The sequence below is a fragment of the Mus pahari genome, chromosome 5 (assembly GCF_900095145.1).
Source record: "Mus pahari chromosome 5, PAHARI_EIJ_v1.1, whole genome shotgun sequence".
In the NCBI taxonomy this organism is placed as follows: domain Eukaryota; kingdom Metazoa; phylum Chordata; class Mammalia; order Rodentia; family Muridae; genus Mus; species Mus pahari.
Window position 1 is genome coordinate 124,917,551 of NC_034594.1, and position 27,335 is coordinate 124,944,885.

Sequence of the window (27,335 nt, forward strand, 5' to 3'; positions counted from 1 at the left end):
CACACGCACACACACACACACACACACACACCACGAGTGTTGTTAAACTAAAGTGAATAACATTTATTATCATTTATGCAGCATGTAAATAATCTTTAAGGCAGTTTATACCTTGCCCTAATAGTTTATAATTACTCAAAGATTAAAGACCAAGAGGCATGCTGGGTAGTTTAGTAACACCTGTCGCTTTGGAACACTCCCAGGCGCCCGGAACAGGAAGGGCATCCGTTTCCCCTGGTTCTCATAGCCCGGATTTCCATCTTAAACAAGAGAACTCTGAAGCCGGGAGAAAGTAATTTTTCTTTGAATTCACCCATCTGGCGCGTGATGGACTTAAGATGTGAGTCTAGAATGTCTAATTCTTCTGCCCGCCAGCTGTTCTGTGTATCATGCAACCTTGTCTACAAAACTGTATCCCGCAATGGCTACAGAGGTCACTTTCTCCATAGCAGCTGCTGTGGTGACTTTAAAATATGTCCACACACCCTTTGGCTTTATTTTTTTTTTCCCCTCTGAGAGCGAGTGAGCTGAATTCTGAGGTAGATGGTGATTTGAACTTAGCAACTCACTTCCAGCAAACAGATGTGGAGGAAAGGACAGAGTGACTTCCGAGATCAGACGAAGTGCATGGAAACTTTCTGATGCTCTGGGGGTGTGAGGGAGGAGGTCAGCTGCCACCTTGTGAGGGCCTTCAGCGGCTCTAGGACAGATCCCTGTGGTGCCGTCAAAGGCCTTGGTTCAGGTCAGGCCTTCTGCCGACAGCCACTGAAAGACTATCGGTAGTTGTTTGGGAGAAAGCACAGACTTGTCAGGCCTGGTCAAGCTTGCAGATGGAAGTTTTGGCTTTCACCTTATGAAACACCTAAGCCAGAGCCATCAGCCTATCTGGTCTTCAGTGCCCGACCCACCGGTACCGTGGATGTTTATCATTTTATGCTGCTAAGTGTTGGGCATGACTTGTTACATAGCAGCAGGCACTACAGATCACGTGGTACTGGAGGCCTTTGCCCTTGGCTTTGTGGAAGCTCTTGGCGGCGTTCCCATCCCTCTTCCCCGGGACGCTAGGGCTCTGCCTGTCGTTCTTCCTGTTTCCTTGTTTCTATCCAGTTTAGTTTATGTTGTCTGCGGCTCTCGCACACAACAGGGCAGGCAAACGGCGGCGCTTTCTCTCATCTTCTGGCACTCACGTTAAGTAACCTGGAAGAGTGAGAGTGTGGGAGAGAAGTCGGATTAAAAAGCCTGGCCCGGGGCCGCAGGGATGGCCCAGTAGATAGGTGCTTGCTGAACCAGCACCCACATGGAAAACGGGACACTTACTTCTTGGGAGGCAGAGACGGAAGATGTGTGGACCTGGCTAGCCAAAGTACTCCAGTCAATCACTGAGCTCCAGAGAGACTCTCCCTCCTTGTATCAAGTACTGAGGGATCTGGAAAACAGCTTTGGGACTCCACATATGTGAACACATAGATGCCCTTACCTCCACACACACATAAGGCCACACACGAGAACATGTGTGCCCCACCACAAGAAGATGTGTGCACCCCACACGTCTAAATAAATAAATAATATCCCAAGTGAGCATAGGCTTGCCAAATCTTGCTGAGGCCTTTGATATCTGAGACAGACGACAGAGCCAGGAACTGTTAATACAATCATTTAATAAATACACACACCCCTTCTGTCCCTGTGTGAAACTGTGCAATAAGAAATCAAAGCACTTGAAATCTTACACTCAGCAGAGAAATTTCATAATTAATGGAGTCTTTTTTAAAAAAAGGTGTTTCTTCCAAAAATCATTGCTGTACTAGGCATTTGTCATCTCAACTTCTTGGGAAGGGTGAGGAGAAAGGGTCACTTGGACCTAGGAGTTCAAGATCAAGTGAACAAAGGGAAATAAATATATTGTTGAAAAATATGGCCTCAATTCACAATGATTATATATATATATATATATATATATATATATATATATATATATAAAATCATTAGACACCAGATACAAATCTAGGGCCTGGAGGTCCTTCGGTGACCATAATAGGACAAACCTCTGCCTTTATCAAGTTTATACAAGTGAGGGAGACAGACAATAAGCAATCAAGAAAGGAAGACTTCAGGGTCTGGGAAGAAAGGGCAGATGTGGAGCTGGATTGCAGAACCCGTGTTAAAAGCCAGATGTGGCCACACTGAGGACGCAGCGACTGGGAAGGAGAATCCCTGGGGATCCCGGCCAGTGAGAGCCAAGTTCAGCATCTCCTGCCCTGTGCTGAGGCAGTCACCAGTTTATCTCAGGGTCTGGGAGTGATTGCCCGCTTGGCGTCTTCCTAGAAAATGAATGAGAAAGTGCATTCCCATTTACACTAACCTTTATCCACATATGCAGTGCTTTCTCCCCTGCACCGCCTTGGAGCGATGTGCACTGCGCATGAGCACTGCGTTTTTTGCGGACATCCAGCGAAGCGGATTTCATCAGCTGGTAAAAATGGCCAGTGGATTCCAGGCACAGGGGTCAGGCGCTAAGTAGAAAGCGTCTGCCTTCACTGTGTTCACTCACACGCTACGAGGTAGCACACATCTTAAAAAAGCAAACAATCACAGAGGCGTGACGCACACTGACCCTGGTGTGGCTGCTCCTTCCAGGAAGATTTTGGTAGAAGCGGTGAGTGGCTCACAGGGTCCCTTCTCATCCTCACGGTAGGACAAGAGCCACATCAGCCACTACACACGGACTTATCGAGCTGGATGGTGACCAGTCACAGCGCTGGGCGCTTGCACCCCCCTCGAATCAGTCCCAGTCCCTAGGAAAGCAAGAGCTGTCCTGACAGAAAGGCGAAATAGATGAGAGATATCCCATCAGCCCCACGTATCCTGTTGTTAATTGATTAGGACGCAGGCTCTTCAATCAAGGTATTAATATTTAATTGTCCTGTCAGGTCAGATCCTTCCCAGTCCGACAGTTAAAAATGGATTGGGACAGAAGAAGAGAGGAGGTGGTGGGGTGTCAGGAAGTGAGAAAAGTGAGGGGCTACCTCAGAGAAGGGTAGCATGTTAGAGACAACGAGGAAGAGCAGACGCCAGCATCGGAGTCCTGGGAGGCAGACATCTGTCTTCTTTGTCTCTGCCTGTTCCTTCTATACATGTGAAAGGACACACTATTTTTTTTTTATTTATTTGCTCCCCACCCCCCAGAAAAATCCATTAGGAAACTATGTTAGAATTTAGGCAGTTAGGGTCTTCAGTGGAATGTCAGCGGAAGAAGGCTGCTGGTTCATTCTGCTTTGGACATTGTGACACAAACTGTTCTCTATTAACGTCATACGAGAGGACCATACAGTTGAGTTACCAATGACGTGTTAGGTAAGGATGTGGATTTGTTAGTCTGCAGTCATAGCTACTCTGCATGTAACCAGCAGGCGACAGCCAGCCCGTCAGTCCCAAGGACACCTGATTTTACATGCATGATTCTTTGGAAACAATACCCACCATCTTGGCTGCCTAGTGTCAACAGTAGCAAAGAAAAATGGCCGGGAAACTATTTTAGGTAAAAGTACTTTCAGAGACAGCTAATAAATGTTTCATTTGTGACTCACTCTCATGCTATTAATAGGCAGGAAATGACAAGGGCAGAACTAAATTCCATTCATTTTCAGCCTCTTCCTTTGTTCCTCTGTGTGTGTGTGTCTCTCTCTCTCTCCCTGTATATGTATGTGTGTGTGGTTTCCATGTGGTGTATGTGTGTGGCTGTCCATGCATGTATGTGCGAGTTTCCATGTGTGTGTGTGCGCGCACACATGTGTGCATGGGGTGCCTGTGCATGTGTGTGCAGCACACATACACATGGAAACTCGCATACACACACACACACACACACACACACACACACACACACACACACACACCGAGGAACAAAGGGAGAAGCTGAAAATGAATGGAATTTAGTTCTGCCCCTGTCATTTCCTCATTTCCTGCCTATTAATAGCATGTGATTGAGTCATAATGAAAGATTTATTAGCAGGCTGGACACCGCTGGCCTTTTCACAAACTTAGAAAATATGTGTGTGTGTGTGTGTGTGTGTGTGTGTGTGTGTGTGTGTGTGTATGTGTGTGTGCCTGTGCATGTGTATAGAGGTCAAAGGAAAGCTTTGGGTGTCAATCATAAGGTGCAATTCACCTTAAAACAACAACAACAACACAACAACAACAACAACAACAACAACAACTCATATAGAAGCTCTCACTGTCCCAGAGCCCTGGGTATTCGCCTTTCCAGTCACAGTCACGCAGTGTGACCACACCTGGCTTTTAACATGGGATCTGTCAGCCAGCTCAGGCTTTTGTGCTTGTCAACTGAGCTATCGCCCCTGTCTTATTGCTCCTTAAAAAGCAGAAACAAAACCAAAAACCAGAAACCAAGAGGTAAAGTTAGTCTTGCTAGGCTCCAGTGTGGGAAAGGGCTTTGCCCACTGAGCAGCCATGCCCTGACCCTTCCTCCAGGGCCCAGTCACTTCTGGCCTTTTCTGAACAAAGTTCTAATGAGTCTGATCGTCACAGGAAATCACACTGAAGTGAGGCCCTGAAGAAGCACAACGGATTCCAATACGGCATCCTTCTCTCCTAGTCTGCAAGTTGTGGGGTGTTTGTTCTCTCTGAAGTGGAGTTTGGAGATATGGGTATCTCTGGATGTCTTATCAGTGGGTTTGGGGGTGGTCCCAGCATTTAATAGGGGGGAGGTCAATGCTGGTCAGCCTTTACTGAGCTCTGGACAGTGACCTCTGGGAGAACTGCCTCTCCCCATGACTGCTGGGTGGCCCGTTCGGATTTGTGATAAATACAGCTGCACTCCACTTTGCTCACAAACACAGGGGATTTGTAGCACATTTTCAAATGCAGGAAGTTTTCCAGGAAGTTATCTGTTGTAGAATCAGGGAAGGACTCCATTTTGTGTTCCTCAGAACTTACCAAGATTACTTTCCCTTTTAGAAACCACACCACACACACACACACACACACACACACACACACACACACACACACACACACAAAGTGGTGCCATCCCTGGGCAGGTAGGCCTGGGCTGTATACAAAAGCTGGTGGAGCAAGGCAGGGGAACAGGCCAGTAAGCAGCTTAGCCCTGTTTCTGCTCTAAATTCCTGCTCTGAGTTCCTTCCTTGGCTTTCCTCATTGCTGACCTGTAACCTGTAAGCCAAACAAACCTGTTCACTGCCGTGCTCCTTTGGTCATGGTGCTGCATCAGAGCAACAGAAAGGGAACTAGAACACAGTGGCTAGCTATACACGTATGCATAGAATCACTTACAGAACTTGCTGGTTCTTTCCTGATAACTTGATCAAAGTATGTCTCTTGCAAATAAAGGTATAATTCATAGAGTGAAAGTATAAGGACTTTGTTATTCTGAAGCAGATAAATGGATGGTAGAAAGGTGTGACAATTTTGTCAAATTGACATAATCTGGAATCACCTGCCATGAGAGTCTCAATACACTGCCTAGATCATGTTGGCTTGTGGGTATGTCTGTGGAGATTTTCCATTTATGTAGAAGGATCTAGCCCACTGTGGGTAGCACTATCCCCTAACAAGGGTCCTGGAGTTACAAGTAACGTGTTTACTGGAGTTACAAGTAAACAAGTGAGCGTGTATTGGTCAAAATCTCTCTCTGCTCTTGACTGTGTATGTGATGAAACTAGCTGTCTGGAGTTCCTGCTCTGACTTCTCTACAGTTATGGACTGTAATGTCAGACTGTAAGCTAAAAGACCCCCACCCCCACCCCAGTTGCATTTGACAGGCATTTAATCACCACAACAGAAATAAAACTAAAAGGGAAAGAAGTGAGGAAACCAAGATAGCTGTCTGACAGTTTCTTATAAATCTTCAAAATAATTTCAGGTAAAATCATGGCCCATTTTCCACAAGCTGTGCTTCCTTGAAAGCTCTGTGCTTTGGTAAATGCCATCCTCTCTGCCCTTGGGAGCTTTGCATTTCTCTCATTTTCTGTCTCTTGTCTGGAAAACCCCTATTCAACATTGCCTCATTCCTTTCTCCTTCTTTGACTCTTCAATAATTGCCAAGAGTTGAGTAAGGAGCTGGAGAACGTGACCCAGGGCTTGCCACCCATCCATTCATTCAGCAGGTAAAATTTGACTTTTTTTCCCCTGTGTTCTAGTCACAGCATTAGGTAATTAGGTAAAGGGACAGAACCCACTGACAAGTGAAGAAGACAGTATTATTTTCCTTATAGAACTGCCTCTTACTCAAGTTTCCCACTAGCCTGAGAGGGGAGCGAGGACATCCACTGCCTGTGGGAGAAGGGGACCAGGTTTCCCTAAAGCTCACTGGGATGTCTCCATCAGAGGCTATGAAGAGGATTTTAACAATCTTTAAAAGAAGAAGAAGAAAAAAAAAGATCCCAAACCACGGCCATCTAGACTTTGGCTATTTTAGAAAGAAAGCCTGGGCCCAGGAAAAAGCTTAAGCAGACCGAAACTGTGTGGTGGGACCCCGGGCAAGGACTGTTAGAGTCAGTGATGCTCTCATGAGCTCTTCCACCTTGGGATTGGAGAGCTTGGAAACCAACAGAGGGTTCCGAGAAGGACAAATGCTGGATGTCTTGGGTGGACATCTCTGGGAGGTGAGGGTCCCATGCTGAGAGGCCAACGAGACCCTTGGAATAAGAGATAAAGAGACCACGGGGCTTACCTGGAGAAGCACCCAGCTTCATGGATGGAAAACCCCCCAGCTCTTTAAGGTAGGGTATGGGAACCCTGGCTGCTATGTCATCATAAATAGACCTTGTTCAGACGAGCTCTTCATTGTACTGCTCCTCCCTCTTTGCCTTCTCCTTCCATCCCTTCTTCTTTCTCCCTGCACTCTTTTCCACTTCTCAAGAACTCATTATTCTTCTGCCCTGGGGATTGGGATATGGGCAGGGGATTGAGGTGAGGCCTCTTGGATGGTTGCCACCCAAGGAATTACGGGGCAGGAAGACAAAACCTTTTAGGTAATTGCAGGTCACTGTGGTCAGGCAGAAGGTCCCAAAGAACCGGATCAGGGAGCTAGGCTGGGGTCTCTGGGTCACCTTCGGAAGCAGGATGCCTGGGCTGAGTGACTCTGGAAGACTGAGAGGGAGGGGAGAACTGATGGGCTTTGTGTAGGCCTGAGAGACTCCCCAGAATTTCACTTAGGAAAGTGGCAACAGGTCAGTTACTGGGAGGACTCTATTCATCTGTAGCAGCACTGTAACAAGATACCACAAGGTAAGGGGTTTCTACAGAAAATCAGTGTGTGTGTGTGTGTGTGTGTGTGTGCAATCTCATTTTGTAGTCTATACTGGCTTGGAACTCTGATATCTAGGCTGACACTGAATTCATAGCAGCCCTCCTCATTCAGTGTCGTCCCACTGGAGTGCTGGGGTCACAAGTGTGAGCCACCGCACTTAGCTTTCAATAGAGCAAATGTAAAATCTGTCCCTTGTAGGTATAAACTGCCACTAGTTATAAATAAAAGGATCCAAATTTATGAGTTTTTATGAGCCAAGCTGGTTTTGAAGATTCATTTTTTTTCAGTTAGATTTATTAAGGGATAATTAAATAACACAAAATACACCTTTAAATAGTGTTTGATATACTCTGACTCTAGGGAATGGCTTTGGATCCCTTTGCAATTTCCTCCATCCAAATCCTCTGCAACACCGATCCGATTCTGTCGTGCTAATTTTCCATTATGTCATAGAAGGGGAACTGGAGACTAGCATCCTTCACTTAGCCTAATGCTGTGGGTGTTCTTTCTTATTGTACCTCTGAGTAACTACCCCCTTATCATTTTCATTATGTTATATGGATCTACCATACATGTTAGGCCATTTTTCAGTTGGTGGACATTTGAGCAGTGTTTATCTTTTGGAAATCATGAATAGTTGCCATGGAGATTACTGCACAAGTCTTGGGTAGGTGGGATTCTTTCTCTTGAATAAGTAATAGAGTGTGGGATTTTTTTGGAAAACATGCCAAGTGGATCCCCCCAATTCTGAGGTTACAGACTCTTGTGACCACACCCAGACTTTAACGTGGGTGCTAGGGTTCAAACTCATGACCTCATGAATGCTCAGCAAATGATCTTACCCACTGAGCCAGCTCCCCAGCCATGAGTTTTTTAGATAGCTGAGGTTGATTTCCTGGCTCTACCTCCTGTGCTGGGATTACAGGTGTGGAGCGATCCCACCCAGCATCAGCACCATCCATTTAGAGGACAACTGTGCTGGGAGTGGTGGCATTCACTTGTGATCTTGGCATTCCAGAGGCTATGGCAGGGAGAATGGGGAGATTGAGGGCAGCCCACGCTTGCTATTAGCTAGTTTCCTGATCACTCAGAAACAATGATTACTTTGTCTCAAAACAAACAGAAAACAAAAGGCAATGCTTTCCCGGAATGATTTACTGTGACACCTTTGTTTGGAAGCAATTGATCATGAATGGGTGGGTCTGTTTCTGGACTCTTACTCCTAATTATGGTAATCTTAGAAACAAGCTTTGTTATTTCAGTCATCTGGTCAGGTTTTAAATAGACTGAACATTTAGAACCCGGTGGCTGTCGGTCTCTTTGGATCTCAGGATTCAAAGCAAACACCATTTTTGTGATGGAAACTCCAGGCAGGCACGCCACACCAGGCTCCAGAGGCTCCCGTTTTGTTCTGAGGAGCAAGCTAATGTTCGTTCTCCCGCAGGTGAGCATACATCTGTGACTGGGAAGTCAACCTGAACCATTCACACCCAAGCAAAAGAGGCTGCGGCTTTCTCACGGGTACCCTTCCCTGTACGAAGTTTCTGGTTTACAAGGATTCTAACTCATAACGCAAGGACATCACAGGCTCCAGGACCAGAGTTCTCTGGGAGGAGGTTGAGGAGGGGTGGAGAGAAAGCCAGAACAAAAGTGTAATATTCTAGAAGCTTTGCCACCATTATGGCAACAGGGTCCTCTAGCAGGACGAACCAGAGCTGAGGCCATGATTGCCGCATGGCCAGCTCCCCTGGGGCTTCTCTCAGAAAGCCAGCCTTTCAGCTACAGAGCTGCTGCCTGTTCTTGGACTGTGGATTGTTAGCGGGCTCGAAATAGACCATTCATTTTCTTCTTCTTTTAGCACAGAAGGGTCTCACAACTCCAAACACCACCAGGGACCTGAATGTTTCCAGTCAAAACATTCCCCAGACCACAGACCTCTGGTAAGAGGAAGGGCTTTGAAGGGCAAAGAACCACCCACCAGCCTGGAAACCACAGAGTACACAGGAGACAGAGGCCTCTTGCTCTTAAATGCTGGGGGCCTACCACCATTGATTCGTTATCTTCCCAGTCGGCCTCCCCCCTTCCTCTACACCTCAAGAAATACAGCAGTTTGCTAGGTGTGGGGAGCACTGATTGGCTACTAGCTGTCACGTGCTCTCAGAAGCTACCTGTCACAACCAATCGCACAGGAAGAACGGAGCCCTGGAGAGGAGTCTGGCAGAGACAGTCCTTTGGGGAATGGGTGCGGTTCTTCAGTGTCCCTTAGTGCAATAAGACATCTGGTGAATACAAAATCACACACATTTCTTTTTTAGAAGGGATCATGTGCTGTTGGGAGCTACGGAGACTTTGGGCCAGACAGGGTCCAGTGGATGCGTGACTTTGTTATGGCAATAGAGTTGCCAAGAACGGTTTGGGGGAGAACCCCGTACAATGCCTGAGATACTAGATGATGCTTGCAGATCGCTACGGTTTCTCACTCATTTAGCTCATGAGCCTAAAAGGTTGAGAAGAGAGCCACCAGCTCGGGAAAGCAGCGAGGGAGAAATAAAGGGACGGAGGGAGAGCCAGGAATTAGTAGGCAGCAGCCATTGTGAGAAGGGCTGTTCGAGGGTCAAACTGGCCGGTGGGTAGAAACTGGGTGTGGTTCCATACCCGTGCCTCAAGGCAGCGCGGATCTACCACAGAGGGTTTCCGGTGGGATTCAGGATAGGAAGGACACACTTCAGATACCAGTTTCTGTTGAAGGATGAGCAGAGTATCCCAGAAGAAAGGTTCTGCATGGCTCAGGCAGAGACGGGAGTGATGCCAACGGCATGTCATCCTGAGGTGCGAACATGAAGGGTACTAGAGCCGAATGGCGATAAGGCAGGCCGTTGAGTAGAACCAGCCTGAGTTGGTACTGTATTTCTACCATTTACTGCTGTGTGACCTCTGACAAATTAATCTCTTTGAGGCTTAGTTTCCTTAACTATAAAAGAGTCAGTAGCCATTTCTCTTTTCTTCCTTTCTTTTTTCCTTCCTTCCTTCCTTCCTTCCTTCCTTCCTTCCTTCCTTCCTTCCTTTCTTCCTTCCTTTCTTTTTNCTTTCTTCCTTTCTTTCTTTTTCCTTTTTTTGGCAGCACTTAAGCATTTTATTTCTTAATTTTATTATTATTATTACTTTTTAAAATTCCACTTCAATCCCTCCCCCCCCACCCCCCCAGTCACTAGGAGTAAATGACATGAGCTCACGAGGATCGGTCGGAGGATGGAGCTGCTGCCCGTGTGATGTGGACTGCCAGTCCACTCTGCCACTGCTGAAGCTACTGCTCTGGAAATCAGGAAGGTCTGGAGACCTTGTTACCCAGGACGCTTCAGCCTTCTTTCCAATCCTTATTTGCATATCTACATTTTGGAGGCTCCTCAAAGCTCTTCCTTTCCAGTTGTACTAGGGGGGAATGGGGAGATATACTTGAGGCGACCTCTGTGGCTCCCAGCAATATCCTCTGAAGGGTCTGAGATACAGTCAGGAATGCCAGACCCATCATTTCAAGGATAAAGGAGGCTTTGGGAAAACTTGATGTCAGGTCTCTCCAATTGTTTCTTGGGACAAAGCCTGTGAGTAGAGGATGGGGACTAAAGTCAGACAAGGCCTTGTTAGTAACGTCACTTTCACTCCTAGCAAGATGGAGCTTGGGATTGGATTTCCTTTCACATGTCTCCGCTCCTCACACACTACTCAAACCGCGCCTTTAAATCTAATACCCCGTTTGTATTCCAGTCTGTATTTGTATCCCTGTGGGCACCAGCCTGGGCTTGTGATGGATAAGTATCCCTTGGAGACTTCAAACTGACATAACTTTGAGGGGTGAGCCAGCACCCACCACCTCGCCTGCATTCCCAGTTTCCAGCTGCCCCTCATGCTGCGGGGAGAAAGATGAATCTTTACAGCTGCGGGTTACTGGGGACTCTCTAGGTTGTTGCATGCCTAGCTCTCAGTCCTCAATCAGACAGGAAGCTGCAGAACCCAGCATCAGACTCATGGCCCAGTGCTGAGCATACCAATGCCCTGAGCTCTGCTAACAATTGGAGCAAGTGCTTGACATTCTAGCCACGAGCCTGGCTGCCCCATTTTGGGTCATACATCAGCAGGCAATTCCCATACTTACCAACATGGTCTTCCTTTGCCACAGTATTAGTAACATCAGCTCCTTTCCCCAAAGGCACTGGGTGCTCAAGCCCTGCTTTTCTGTTCAGTCAGCTGAGGAGACCCTGCTGGGAGTCTAAGTTTTCTCCCCCAACCCCCTATGTCAGTCCCTTGAAACCCACGGTCCTTCTTCATGTGGAGGCTTTTCTGGGAGTGCGGATTTGCTTTCCGTGGTTTGCCGACAGCAGAATGTAGAGTCTTGCTCTCTGGGTTGAGTTCTAGCCTCCCACAGTCAGGCTTGTCATAGCAGGACTAGCTGGGTTAATGCAGGGATGGAGCTAGTCATGCATGAAGTCAGCCAGTCCAGTGCTGTCCTGCACAGAGGTTGCCAGGAGAGGAAGCAGGCTCTCTGTCATTGGATAGTCACAAAAGCCTCTTCCTTTGCAATGGCATGAACAAGAGCATGCCTAGAAACCAGATGACCTGGAGGTCTAGCCTTATACCAAGCGCGTAGTCACGTGGGTGTTGCTCCTTATCATTAGGACACGCTCTGTTTGCCTCTGTAATCAGCACTGGGTGTTCTTTCTCCAAGACCTATTCATCTTTGCTCTGGGTAGAGTTGTTTCCCCTGGAGCCCGCTTAGCAGCCTGTTACACCCTCCTCTCCCCAAGCTCCCTAAGGACGGGCCCTTCCGTTGAGTTGTTTGCTAGTGTCCAGTCCAATGGCTGAATAGCTGCACATATGGCTCCCCTCCCACCCCTCACCTCACAGCTGTCCAGGAAGATATATGAAAGTCCCGGGTACAGCTCTACCCATTCCCCCCAGGGAACACAGGATGACTTAACCTGAGGTCTGGACATTGATATTAAGGAGAGGTCCCCAGTTAGCCTAACATACAGGCGTGGTGGAGACTCACCTGTTCATGGCTCTGCCAAAGTAACATCATATTTGCTTAATTAATACATTGATTTAATGTGTTTGAAGTGACAGATTCTCATCCCCTACCTACTTATAGCACTTGTCTGAGCCATGAAGACCTGGGGTCTTCATGTTTGGAAGTAGAGCAACTACTGGCAGGCATTTTTCCTCTGGTGTTTGGAAGCACTCAGTAACTCACTAAGTCGTGTGGGATCCCTGCCTCCATAGACAGTTCTGTTTCCCAGATGCTAAACCTCAGCCTCAGTGTCTTCTCACCTACACACTCTGGTTCACACTTGGGCCCATCACTCAGCATTCCTAAATCTGTAGATCAGTGTTTTTGGAGGATTTAGATGGGATGGCCAATATACATATCCATCTGTCCAACATCCATGGCTCTGCCCAACACCTGTGCATGTTTTAACCCCACCCCCACCCCCACCCCCGGTACCCCCGGTGATTCTTCTCATCAGCTTGTGGTAGGACTCATTGTAAAGTTCATTTTTCCTGGCTGTACACTGTTCAGGGCTTGTTCTTCGCTGAGGGCTTCTGCCATTATGGAAAGCAGTCATGGGCAAATATGGGGATGCTGTGGGTGCGGTTCCAGGTGGCCTTTTAGCTGTGGGTGGAGAGGTAGGTAGATGGGATGTTTTAGGCCCAACTGCCCACCATCTCCCCAAGACTGGGTCAATGTTTCATCCAAGGCAAAGGCCCTGATCAGAATTTGATCTCAAACACTGCTCAATGTCCAATTCTTTCCCAGGTCACTGAAGTTATGTGATTTCATGTGTGTGTGTGTGTGTGTGTGTGTGTGTGTGTGTGTGTGTGTGACTGGAGACTGTTCATCCTGTACACATAACTCTTGGGGAAACCAGGCAGAAACAGAATCACACTGACTCCTGCTCAGTGGGGAAGAATCAGCCTTTGTGATTCTAAGTGGGTCTGTGCTGGAAGAATGGAAGAAACAAGTTTGTTGCCAAAAGATCCAGCCGGGACTCAGAACCACGCTGGGCCCAAGCTTTGGTCCTGTTTGACAACTCACAAAACTTAGCAGAATTTGAACTTCATTCAACTTGATGGTTTGGAGGAAAATGCCGAGGGTGGGGGAGGGTGGTGGTGATTACGGATTCCTCCCCCCTCCCCCCATAGCTCTTACCACCATACCTTCAGGAAAGCAGGAAGGTACCGTTTCTATGAGCAGAGGCTGCTGGGCCAACAGATCAGAACAAGTGCCACGGAGACTTCATCACCAGCCAGGCAGTCTTGGGGCTGAGCTGGGCATGGGATGCACAGGCTCACTCACCATTCGTGCTGCCCCTTCGGCATGTTTGACTTTAGAGTGGCAAAGTCTGAATGTCCTCAAACCCCAGACTCTCTACCTGGGTGAGTCCAGAACTTAGCATACAGGGACGTGTGTGACACATAAGGTGTGTCAGCTGGTGGAATGACTAGAACAAATAAATAATCTTTGGGAAAAAAAAATTGGGAAACAGATGGCTTTTTGTTAGGCTGTTTCTAAGGACTGCCTTCAGTCAAACTTACAAGGAGACTATTGCTTTTTATTAAGTGCAAAAAAAAAAAAAAAAAAAAAAAAAAAAGGTTCAGTAATTTTTCCAAGGTCCCACAGGTATTGTCTGTTTGAAAGTGTGTCTTGGGGGAGTACCCAAGAGATAAAGCTCAAGGCATTATTTTGTATATTCCCAGGTATGCATTTTTACCAGGTCTGTGGATTTGTGAATGTTCCGAAGCAGATGGGCAAGTCTGGTGATGGCAAGAAGGTACTCCCAACTGGGTATCTGATTGAGTATGTGTCGCGTGGAAACAGAAAGGGAAGAAGACAATCTTGAGAAAGTGGAGTTAAGAAGAGAGAAAAGGAAGGCAAGGATTATCAACAAAGTCTCACACAGACATTTCTACCCACTTCAACCCAGACCCAGGTAGTTTAAAAAAAAAAAAAAAAAGAACAGACCCAGGACAACTGTTAAAAATTATTTAATAGAAAGTTCAATGTCAAAATGTAACAATAAACAAAAATACACATGTATAAATATGTATATATAATTAGACTCATATACTTTCTCAGACCCTTTTCAAAATGGAACAGAACCATCAGAACATTTAGTCAAATCAAAAATAATATTCAAGCTACAGTCCACTGGCGCCATGGGATAGATATGGCCTAATCAGTTTGAGGGTTCAAAGAACTCCATTCAGGAGAGCGTTGGGATAATGACAGCGTCCTTTTTGGGAGACCCAGGGAGGGAAGACGGACAATGCCTGGCTTTGTACAGTGTGCCTGTCCTTAGCACCGGTAGCCACTACTGTCTAGGGGTGCCTCCCCCGCCAGGGTTCTCAGTTACTTAAATTTATGCTGTGTGAGTTTGTTTGCCTCAGACTTCTCAGACTCAAAGCTCCTGCGGATTGCTTTGTGACTTTCTCCTTCCGCAGGCGGAGTGCCAAACAGTGGTTTGAGATGCCACTGCGGTGTTCTGATCTGCTCCAGAGTAGTGGCTGTTCAAGTAGGTATCCAACACACCAAGAGTTACCCATGGCCGGCCACACTCGGCGCAGAGAGGAAATACCACTGTACTGATTTAGGTACGACTGTTTTAAAATTGTGCCCTTTTCTTCTATGTCTATTACTATAGAAGTAAATGGATGTATGCTGTAATGGATTATTGTACAGGAGGCTGTGCCTCACAAAGGTTTTGGGGTAGTAGCCATGTGGGATGGAAACAGGCCCTGTCTACTTCACAGGTCCATGTGCAGGCAGCATACCCCTCTCCATGTTCCCAGGTCCACCCCGAGCTGATTTTTCAGGTGCTCAGAAAGGCTAAACTAGGTTGAGGTTGTTTCCCTAGTAGCTTTCCCTTGAACCAAGGCAATCTTCCTAAATAATCACCAGTACCTGTAGGAGGAGCCTTTGACACCTGGCATAGTGGCTGCTTGACTGTGTCTTGCCAGTGAGGTGGAGATGAGTGGGAACTGAGCCAGGCTGGGGGAGGGGCACCCTAATTTTCAAGTGGGCTAGGGAGAGGCCACATGTTCCACTGGCTTACAGCATCAGCATCCATACAGACCAGAGTTAGGTGTGTGGGCTACAACAGAGGGAACCACAAGACACAGAACAAGAAATCCTTCAGAGAGGAGCGAGAGGTCTAGCCGGGAAATGGATGTTAGGTGTGTCTGGCTGTACCCAGGAGGGCAGGGGTAAGCAGCTTGAAGCTGCAAGCATCAAGTGCAACAAGGGAGGGCTGCCTGGAATTCTCAAGCAGAGGGGTGCGGGTGTGTGGCTGGAAAAGCCACCCTCAGCCTCCAGCCTCTCTGGGGAACTTCACCCCATGGGAGTCTCTGCCTAGCTTTCTGGTCAAGCTGACATTACTTATTGCTAGTATTCTGATGGATTGAATTCTGCTTCTTCTACCTAGAACTTGTCTTCTTCTTTTTTATAGGGGGGGGGAGAGAGAGAGAGAGAGAGAGAGAGAGAGAGAGAGAGAGAGAGAGAGAGAGAGAGAGAGAGAGAGAAAGAGAGAGAGAGAAGGGAGACCCAGTGCTGTGAACTGAATAGGTTCCTTGGAAACCCTAAAAGGCACTGCGACTTGGTTTCACAGCCCGATTCTGCTGCCCCCGTCTTGCCCCACAAGGTCCTCAGTCACTGTGCACAGTCTGCATTTGCACACAACTTATGTGTACTTTATGATAAAAAAACAAAACAAGACGAGTCCCTGCCCCCAAGCTCCTCAGCTCCTCTTTCCTTGGCGAGACTCAGGTATGCACTTGTGAGCTAGCGGAGACTCGGCTGCCTCCCTGGTCAGTTCTAGTGACCCAGGGGAAGGCCATGCGAAGGTTATGAACTTGGTTAGAACCTCACGCTAAATAGGGAAGCCCTCACTGCTTCCTGAATATTTATTTTAGGGTACACTCTCATCTCTGGGTCTAGGCCAACCTAGTCCCAAGAGGTATTTTTAGCCATCATTTCTCTAAAGTCAGGTCGGGATGACCCAGCCCTCTCTCCCACAAATCTCCAAAGGAGATCGAGCCCAGGGTAAAGCCCTTGAACTCCAATCGCTTTTAGAGGCAGGAAGAGAAGTTGGGAAGGGAAGAGAGGATGGGTGGGCATGAATCTTTTCAGTCAGATGCTGTGTATTTCCAGAGGAAGGCAATCCCCACCCTGAGAAAATCACATCTTGCTCTCAGGGACAACACGGAGTGGAGTGTGCAGAGGCATATCAGAAACTCTGTCACAGTCCACGAATCCACAGCGAAGCCGCACAGCAAGCCTGGTTTGCTACCCTGATCTCACCCTTTGTGCTTTTCTCTGCTACTCTAAGCTCCACCCCTTTTCCCGTGAAGGTCCAATGGCACGAAGGTCCCATGGCCCTCTCCGCCTATGCAAGACATGTCCTTTCAGCATGGACGACTCCTTGGACAGCTTTCCCTCTGTGCCCAGACAAGGATAAATTTTGTTCTCATTGTTTTCTGGAAGCTTCTATGCCTGGAACTGGCTGGCTCCCACTGTGATCTGATCCTATAGGGTCCTGCGATGTTTCTAAGGCGGCCCTTCTGGATTATTTCCCCCTCGTGATAGGCCCCTGGAGGGGAGAAACTGTAGTTCACCTTCATATTGCCTGCTCATTGGCTCAGGGTCGGGAGCCTGCCAGGAGTAACTACACCCAGGACAACCTGAGCAAAGGTGCTCCTAACTCGAGTCCCAGTGGAGCAGCTGCAATGTCACAGTCAAGGCCACACGGATGAGTGGGAATGATGAGCAAGGCTGTGGTTGGCCCTGGCACATGTCGCTGATCCCAGTGACCTGGGAAAGAGCATGAGCCAAAACGCGTACCTAGAGGCCCAGAGGAACCAGACACGCAGACACAGGCACGGAAGGGCACAAGGTGAGAGCCCGCTCGCAGACCTCGGTGCTCCCATTGGATTCGATTAAGATTCATGCAAAAGCAGCCACTGGGTTTTGCTGTATACACTTCCTTATAGTTATGTGGATATTTCCCCCAGACATTATTGTAGTGATTACAAAATGCTAAGCGCCAGCTTCCCCCTACCCCCAGCCTGTCTATGATTAAGTATTTATGTTTTCTTTATCCATCTATCTTTGTGTATGTTTTTGTTAAAAGAATAGATCCAAATTTAAAGTCCTAATAAGGCAACTGTTTGGGTCTGATCCAAGAAAACAGTAATTTTATGAATTTACATCTTTCTTTGGATGGAAAAAAAAATCTGGCTTGGAATCTCCTGCAAAACTGCTCAGTTGTCTGTCAAAGGAGAAGAGACCCTGAAGGTCTGGACTGAAATGCCAAGCTTTTATTTTATTTTTGACTCCTGGGTCCGAGCCAAGTAGCCCCCTGAGGTCTAATTTTCAACCCTGTAGAACTGAAGGCAGCTCTGGCTAAGCTTAGGCTGTGCTTTTTACTTTAAATCTTATTCAGTCAAACCCAAAGACCTGGTCTAAAAATAACCCCCGGGAAGAGAAGAAGAATGCACCAAGGCAGAGAGACAGTGCCACACAGGAGACTTCCGCACGGTGGGACCTTCCTGACTTTAAGGAATCCCTCTGGCTTCCAAGAGATAAAGAGCCATTCCCACATCATCCTGAGGGGACGTGCAAGTCGTTAGGTTAGAAGCCATCAGGATCTTGAGGACCTCGTCACAAGGAACCTGGGCAAGGGCATTCTTTTGAATGAGGGTGACGGTGGGTCCCCTCCAGGTAGCACCTTTTACCAGCTGCTGGAGGGACGAGTCATTTCTTGTCCCATGAGTCTCACAAAGCAAGATGAACTGTGTGGAGTTCCTGAGCTGCTGGCCCAACCTTGGACGACAGTGACTCTCTCTAGGTTACCACATGACTTCTGAAAATGTTTAAGATCTTGAGAGTCACATCTAGGTCTGGTACCTAAACTAGCCTGGAAAATAAAGACTCTCAGTCAAAAAGAAACTCAACTGTAGCCCGCCAGAAAGGAGCTCCATCTAGTCCAGTGGTCCAGGCATTATCTCCTCAGCCTTTCAGATCTCTCTGCAAAGGTGAGGAGGCTTTTAACCTACCAAAGAGAATCCTTTGAAGAAACAAGCTTAGGGGACTGGAGTGGCGGGGTGTGTGTGTGGGAATCCACAGCACCCAAAAGGTGGAATAGGTTGCCTCTTTTCTCAAAAGCTGAATGGATGTGACAACTCTCTACCCTCAAGCCTTCTCCCTCTGAGCCCCAAAGTCCTCTGTCACCAGTGGTTTCTTCAGGTTCTTGTGCAGTTTACAGGATTAGGGAGGGCCAGCTAAGAGTCCCCATGAAGACAGTAAGCTGGTAACCGAGCCAAAGAGAGACTGTAGAAGGTGGATGCCCCCAAAGGCTTTTTTTTTTTTTCTTCACAGTGTTGCAAGGTGTAATAATAACAGTAACATTCTCTAGTGATGTTTCCTCTTTCAACACACCCGTTTTCATAGGACAGATGGATCCAACTGTAAGACACACTTCTTAGAACTTGGGGGTGAAGGGACTATTTTGAGGGACACACGGAATAAGGACAGCATGTCATCGGCAACATCGGCCACAGACTGAACATAAGTAACTACTACTAGAGCTGCTTTTCCTCTAAACTCAGATCTCAGCCATGACAAACCCCAAAGCCTCAGCATCACCAATGGCCCCCAGGCTTCGTCCTGAGGGGCAGGCATTCTCCCACAGACTGAGGGGGGTGGCCTTCCCCCCCCCCAGAGATATAATAATAGAAAAGATGACTGTGGACAGATGTCAAGGTGCCTCCCCACAGATAGCGGAATCATCCACGTACCTGCCAAAGGGAGATCCACAGACCCCTTCAAGGCATCCCACCAGCTCACATAGCTTTGCAGGGGCACCCTGGGGTCTGCCAATCCACCCATGACGTCTTGAAGGCCCTGCTTCCAGCTACCATTTCAGTATGCCTTTTAAATACATCACTCCCTACCCACCGACCATGCCTTATTTTTCTATTGGAGTTATACACAACTTAACAAAGGGATCGGTTTCTAAAAAGGTATAAAGAAATATAGCTCAGAGATAGCTTTCTGGTGGAAAAAGCCAGAAAGGTGGTGTTCATGTAAAATTAAAGTACAATGTGACACTGCCCCATCTCTTGTTTTTGAGAGAAGCTTAAAGGAGAGAATTCCAATACCAATTGTTTTGTCTTTTAAAATGAAAACAGCCTATATTCTTCGTATTTTCCTCCACTAAGAAATTACTTAATCTTTTCTCTTACTATAAAACAAACATATTTAATGAAGTTTCTTTTCTTAGGACTGGTAGAGATGGGGTAACTTTTAAATTCTCACCCAGCATCTAAATAGGACTTCTCACTACACCAAACTGCACTGTAGGTGACTGAGGTAAAGCTCAGGGGAGGTGTAATCTGTTTGAGCAGGGTTATAGGACTTCTGCTGGAAAAGAAGGCAACATGGATAATGAAGTTGGGTGGCAGACCAAGTTATAACACAGTCGGAGGCCATCAACTGGGTCAAGTGTGAAGCTTACCACACCTGGCTGGGCTGTCATCTCTCTGGTACACTCAGGACACAGAGCGGCTCTATAGTGGAGGAACAGGCAGGCGCCTGGGAGCTGAGAACCAAGGCTATTCCTGGGCCATGTACTTCTTACTTGAGTCATCAAAGGCCAGCTTCAGATGCTAGGCACAGCAGACAGGGAGAGACGAGCCACTGTGTGGCTGTTTCTGGGGGCTGACCTAGTTTTCTCATCACTGGACTTTGTAACTTCTTTGTTCCTAAATAGACCATAATGTCACTCCATGCTTCTACTTAAGCCTGGGGCTAGGAGGCCTCGTAGAGGTAAAAGCCTCTTTTGAGAGCTTGTCTGCCAGTAAGAAACACGTATTCAATTATGAGAGCAGGACTCCGTGGTCCTGAATCTCTGCCAAGCAAAAGAAAGCCGCACACATATTGCTGAACCTTTACAACTCTACAACGTGGAGAAGGCGAGCCGTGCGTAACCCAGCTACACATCTCTCCAGCAGGCCCACTCCGCCCACTGGCCGCTAGACCAACTGCCGCAGAACACAGCCACACTAAAAGCTCTCCAAATAGCCTCTGTCCATTCTTCAACATTTATTTCCTGGTTTTACCAGGCCATTTCCCTGCCTTCCCCCCCTCCTCCCAACTCCCGAGTCCTACAGACAGCTGCCTTCCCCCCCTCCTCCCAACTCCCGAGTCCTACAGACAGGACAACTAGTAAGATGTTGTACCATCTCTACTGGACGATTCTTTTCATTATACCTGAGACAGTCTGCTTAACGTTCTGACATGGGGAAGGGGCATATATTTTTAATTTAGATCCTTCCAGAAGGTACAGAAAAATAAGGTACAAACACGAATCACTTGACAATTTTATGATTCAAACCAACAAATGGAAAACAGACAGTTTTGAGTGTTGCTAACACAGTCAGGCATTTCATGCCAACCCAGTCAACCATCCCATTTCTTGGACCTATATTTAGAGGTAACCAAATGTAAGTCTGAAGATAGAATCACTTCGTTACAGCAAAGTATCCAAGAGGAACATGGGAGAGAGAATGGTGGAAAACCGCTGTTTCCTAAACAGCACTTCGGGGCTCATTAACACTCAAAAATGAGGTTCCCAAGAAACATGAGTGACATCCAAGATGCTAACTGTGATTGAGGGAAAGGACATGGGTGTCTCATCTTCGGGTACATGGAGTTGGTCTTCTGGAAAGACACTGTCTTAGACACCAAGTAGAGGAGTCAAATGGAAGACGTTAACATTCACTTCATTCTTGCTTGATAAGAACACGAGATCCTGGAAAAGGCCATCCAGAGAACAGGGAACAGTCTCCAACGAACAGGGCTGAGGTGGGGTTTAGCAGTTCACTTACAGTTGAGGAAAACTATTTTTGTCCTTTGGCCGAAAAAACACGCAAGGGGAGGGAACTTAAAGCCCTAGACTGCTCGACTCTCCCTGTACTTTTCTGCTCTGTTTATGTAACGACCACAGCTGCTCCCCAAAATAGCTGCTGCTGGATGCAAGAATTATGGCATTTTGTTGCTAACACCCGAGTCCATTTTCTATAGAACTTGGCTGCATTTTTCCCCCCTCACTTTTGCTGCCTTGGGTCTGACAGGAGATGAAGAATCTTGCCATTTTGTGGACAGCTTTGAAAGTCAAGGCTCATTTTGGCAAGAACGAATTTAGCTTCCTGTTTTAGTCAGTGTGGCAGACAATTTCTGGACAATTGGGAACATCTTAACTGTCTCTCATGTAACTATTCCATCTTCTGAGGTGGCAGGCAGCATGGCTGATAGTGAGACCCTTGAAATTCACAACCCTCAGAGAAAAACACAGCATTCCTCTGTGTGTGTGTGTGTGTGTGTGTGTGTGTGTGTGTGTGTGTGTGTAGGACAAGCCCAATCCTGGACTGCTGGCGTGGCATTTCACAGGGTGCCCTCCCTTGAAAGTAACAAAGAGAACCCTCATCAAAGCTATCAAACACGATTAAAAAAATACAAAAGTTATTTTTTTCCTTTTGATTGCTATTTACTTGTGACAATATTTGTTAAAAATATTACTTCTGTCTTTGAGAAGAGATCATTCTCTTCATATAGTATGGAAAAATAAACTCTACTGAACACACAGTCAACACTCCCCACCACCAGGGGCTTTTGGCTTTCACATCTCCAAGTAACATCACCAGTGTGAATGTCCTATGTTTTCTAGTAGGCAGACACTTTTTTACCCACACTACAAGAGCTGGAAACAGAATCGAATGAAGGGGCAAAGCTCACATAACACATGGAAGGGGGAACTCAGAAAACAGCGTGTTCTGATAGTTAACAGAGTGAAAGGTTGACAGTGGTTTCCAGCCCTCCTAAGAAGTCACGGGGTTGTCGCCTCATCTCCTCTGACCACTCATAGCCCTTCCAAACCATGGTTGATGTCTCCAGAAGGGTGGGGAGCCATTTAGGCCAATCCTCAGTATCACTGTGAGGGAGGACTTAGCTTCCACACCTAGGGTCATTTTAAAATGCTGAACTAGATGAATGGGAGAAGACAAGGATACAGAAAAACAGCAAAATGTTTATTTTCTTAGAAAAAAAAAGTGAGGAGGGAGGGGTTGAAAATGATTGTGGTCATGTGGTCACACTTCCATTTGCATCCAAGCAAAAGCCAATGCTACAAGCTTAATCCTGCACTAAGAGTTCTAGTAAGTGGAACAACCTATGCTCACTCGCTCGCTCGCTTGTTCCTTTGTCACTTCCGGGAGTCAGGTCACAACAGGCTTTCAATCAATTGTGGCTCTTTCGAGCAGAGAAACTAGGCTCACCGTGGCCACCATCCCATGTCCAAAGCCCCACGTTATCAGTGAGAAGCAAGGCTCAGGCCATCTCTGGACCACTCGAAAGAGATGGATAAAGAGAATACAGGGGAGGGGATGCTTGACATCCAAGCAGAACCAGGCTAGAACTGACGTCAGTATCAGAGTCCACCTCTACCCATCGTGGAGGATACAGGCTAGAGAGCATCCTGAAACCAATAGTATCTTTAAAGTGAACTGCAGAATTTTGCTGCATACTTGGACACGAGAGAAGTGAAAAGTTGCAACAAGTTTTAACTAGCAGCAACAAAGAAAGTTCCAGAACAGTTTCTTTTTTTTTTTTTTTTTGTTTTTGTGTGTGTGTGTTTGTGTTTAGCAATATTCCTCTGCAGGTTCATTAAGAAACACTGTAATTTAATGGGGCATAGGACATGGAACAGTCTTCGTTCGCTATAGTGCTGTTCAGTGAAGAGGACCGACCTTTGCAAAGGTTTCAACTGGGGTGTAACCTATTTACACAGTAGTAGCTCCTGGTCTGACTGAGAATCGCTGCTATGTGATATCCTCTTCTTCAGAACAGTAATCCCGACCCTGGGAAGAAAATAAAACAAAAGTCACACGGGCAAACAGCTTAAACGAGGGTCTAGAATAGCCCAGGCTGATCCACTTCTTTCCAACCTACGTCTGCTCTGTAATAGAATCGAGTACTCATCAGCGACCACTGGGTTCAGACTGATGCCGCACACGCAGGAACGCACGCACGCACGCACGCACGCACGCACGGTGCATGTGCACATGCAGGCTGATTTTCAAGCTCTATTTATTCAAGGCATGATAGACCAAGCCTATAATAAGCTTTAAAAAAAAAACCGCTGGTCAGAATTTATCTCAACTTATATTACAGGCATATAGGAGATACAGCTTACACCAAGAAAGTCAAAGTGTTTCTCTCTCAGCAGGAAGACACAACGGTCACTTTCAGCGGCTCGCATTCTACAGTTCCCTCTCCACGCTTGGATTTTGAAATGTCACAGGTGTGTGTAATCCAGGGGTGCCTGAGTTTTTAATTCACTCTAAAATGGTTTAGATGAACAGCAAATAAGGATTTTATGAACACGCGTGACAGATCTGGGGCTGTGCCTTGTCTTTACAGAGGACTCCAAGCACATGACCTTTGATGAGCTGGCCGGCAAGCAGGTTCCTAGCAGGCTTGAAGATGGTAGGAAATGGCTGCTTTGGAGCATCTCCCGTCCCCTCTCCTCTGAGAAGACACAGCTGGGACCAGGATTGAGGTTCTGTATCTGACCTGGCTGTGCTGTTCTGATCAAACGTATGTAACTTCCTCAGACAGTACAAGACAAAACCACATTTCTGTGTCACCACAATTTCACAGAGCGGGCTTCCGTGAAAGGACAAGTTGGCTTATTTGGTTTGTACCCATTACTTTTCTGATTTCTCTCTTCATGTGCAAGCTAGATGCTTTAAGTCTGGGCACAAATGCTCCTTTAAAAACAGATCTTTTGGCTCAATAACATATAAAAATAAGCACCTCAAGCAATATAACTGAAAATTGTGCATGACACTGTATACTTTGGTAGTTTATCTACTTAGATAAGCAAGCCACCATCCCAAGCTATTTGCTTGTTAACTATTTTATATTACACTTACATCAGACAACTTCCACGTATCCTTTGTTCTTTTATTTTTGTTTATTCTATTTTATTTCTATAGTTGATGTGCATGAAGTATTGGTAGCAAACAATTCGTTGTTTACTATGTATTTACTCCTTTGATTTCAGGCTGAATTTGTAATATTATAAATCATTTTATTACAGTAAAAAATGCTATGATTTCTTTGGTTACCAGACATACTTTTCTAACCCCTCTGCTTCTGGTTCTTTCCAGCATACTTAGTGCTGAGGGATCCAGGCCCCACACCACACCTCGAGGTTCCTGATCACTGGGAGGTTATTTTCCATCATGGGATACAGGATACATACAAATCTATCTAGCAGCATAGGGTTACAAACATCAAGCGATGCTCTCCATGTGGCTTGACCTGAGGAGGCTCAGACTGATGGATGCTGGGCAAAATAATAGGCTTTGGTTTCTTGGGCACAGCCATGATCTCTATCCAGTAGGGCTGTGATCAGGGTTATATGTGGGGAAATACATCATTCTGTCAGGTAATCAGTACAGTTGGCTCTTGTCACTTTTGTTCTCACTGTTAGGATAAACATTGGGTTTGTTCAGGCTCCCAGCAAGGGCAAAAAAAAACCTTGTGACTGAGGGCTGTGGTCATAAGGTGTGATCTGACAGGGACCAGAGAACTCTGTTCCCTCCTCAGCAGTGTGTCCCAGGCAGATCTGAGCCCCAATTCTTGTTCATGAATACAAGTTCTATGGTAGAAATGAAAGTTCTTCTCTACCTTAGGTCAAAGTAAAGCCTCACATCTAAGCAAAGGTTTAGGTAGTTCACGTGAGGGTGTGAGAGGGCCCCTCCTCCATCATGAGGAAGAACTTGGCAGTGAGATCCATCACACACATACACATGTGTGCACATAACACACACACACACACACACACACACACGTATATGAAACCTTTTGTGCTTATTAATAACACAGTGTTTTTAACCATACAAAAGAGCCGCAAAGTTAAAAAAAACTACTAAAGGACCCAAGGCTAGAGAGATGGGTCAGTGGTTGAGAGCACTGGCTGCTCTTGCAGAGGACCTGGGTTCAATTCCCAATGTCTACATGACAGTTCACAAATGTCTGTAACTTCAGATCTAGGAGATCTGACAGCCTTCTGGCCTCCTAGAGCACATGGTGAAAACACACATGGTCATGCACATACATACACATACTGAGACACACATGCACATATATGCGTGCATGCATACACACACACACACACACACACACACACACACACACACACACACACAGTAAATGAACACACATTAAAAAAAAAAAACCAACCAAATAACCTGAAGGACCATTTCAGATCCTCCAATTTGACTGCTAACATACAAAGACCCTCTATGATACCCTTTGAGGGATGAAGCTGAATAAACCCTCTGTAAAAAAGAAAGATCCTGAAACCTTCATTTCCCGAGAGTTTGTTCCCCTAAATTTTTGTAATTGCTACAGGAAGGAGGAAAACAAACCACAGTGAATTTCTCTGCAGACGTTGCTTCTTTTATTATTCATATCAGCCCTGCAGGGTAGGAATGGAGCCTTGTGGTTTGTGAGTAAATCTCAGAGAAGCTCAAGATTCCTGCACAAAACTTTGCCTTTTCTGTGAGACTGTCATAAGAAAATTCAAATTCCAGCCAGTTTCATTTTTCTTAGTATCTGACCACAGCTCAAGAGGATCAGATATTTTGGTAGCGAAGACTTCTGAAATCAGAACAAACTGCAGCTAAGAGGTATCACAGGGCATATAGTCCTAAGTGACCCAGAGAACTGCTGAGGGAATCCAGTCCCCACACCCCACAGGGAACCCCCATGTGTATATAGTCTTCCTGGCAGGCCAGAGAACCTGCTTCTCATTTAAATAGTTAAAGACTTGCTAAAAACTAGAGTCATCAAGCCTTCAGCTGACAGGAGTCAGGAAGCAGGATCTAGCAGGCTGAGTGACACACAGTAGGTCTCTTAACTGAAGTATGCCCCTCCAATCTCCATAAAGGGACCCAAAACAAAAGCCTCTGTAAAGACCCTGAACCTGGAGCTGGGAACTGTCAGTCACTATTCCAGCCTTGTGCAAAGGACCATCAGAAGGTTCCCTGGAGGCCCCAGCACACTGAGGGAGTGGAAACTTTAAATGATGTTGTCCAGGAAAAGGTCAGGAAAGAGCCAGGGGCCGCTTTGGTATAGATTCAAATTACAGGGAAATCTGGGTCTGGTGGCACAGATCTGTAATATTTAGCTACTTGGGAGGCTGAGGCAGGAGGTTTCCAAGTTGAAGGTTAGCTCTGTCAACTTATCAAAACCCTGTACCCAAACAAACATATACGCAACAACAAAAAGGAGGGTCCAGCTTAGTGATAAAAGTGTCTACCTAGCATGTGTTGCCCTATGCACTGAAAAACAAACAAACAAACAAAACCACAACCAACCAATCAACCAACCAAAACCAAATGGCAAATCTTTTAGAACAGGGCAGCTAAATCCTGCATTCCTATAGCCCCAGAGAAGACATGCTCTTGGCCTCTGGATTCAGGGGGTGCCTCTGCGAACTGATGGCAACCTTGGCTCCATTTTCTGAGACTAACCTGCTTCTATCTATCTCAACACTCCTTTGATTCTGAATCAATCTTCCTCCCCTTCCTCCTCCTCTTCTTTCCTTTTCCTCTTTCTTTTAAAAGACACATCAAAAAAAAAAAAAAAAAAAAAAAAAAAAGCAAATGTCCAGAATCCTACGCCTCAAATACTGAATGTCATATCCCAGAACTACAGATTAAGCTGCATGGAAATTATCTGACAGTGTCCTAAATCTTAAAAATTTACTAGAGCATAACACCGAACTTTCATTTATCTGAGGAGATGTTAACTAAACGGTTAAACAACCTCAAAGAAACAGAACACCTCTCTCTCCTCTCCTCTCCTCTCCTCTCCTCTCCTCTCCTCTCTCTCTCTCTCTCTCTCTCTCTCTCTCTCTCTCTCTCT

At 46.4% G+C, this 27,335-nt stretch overlaps 1 protein-coding gene across 1 annotated transcript in view; it reads right to left on the reverse strand.

The window, feature by feature from the left end:
* Window positions 1–20,707: 20,707 nt before the first annotated feature.
* Window positions 20,708–27,335, reverse strand: part of C5H1orf21 (chromosome 5 C1orf21 homolog) — a 199,792-nt gene continuing 193,164 nt past the window's right edge. The window contains exon 6 of the mRNA XM_021198472.2: window positions 20,708–23,254. Within this exon, the coding sequence (XP_021054131.1) occupies window positions 23,216–23,254 (39 nt within the window). The 3' untranslated portion in view covers window positions 20,708–23,215. The remainder of the gene's footprint in view (window positions 23,255–27,335) is intronic.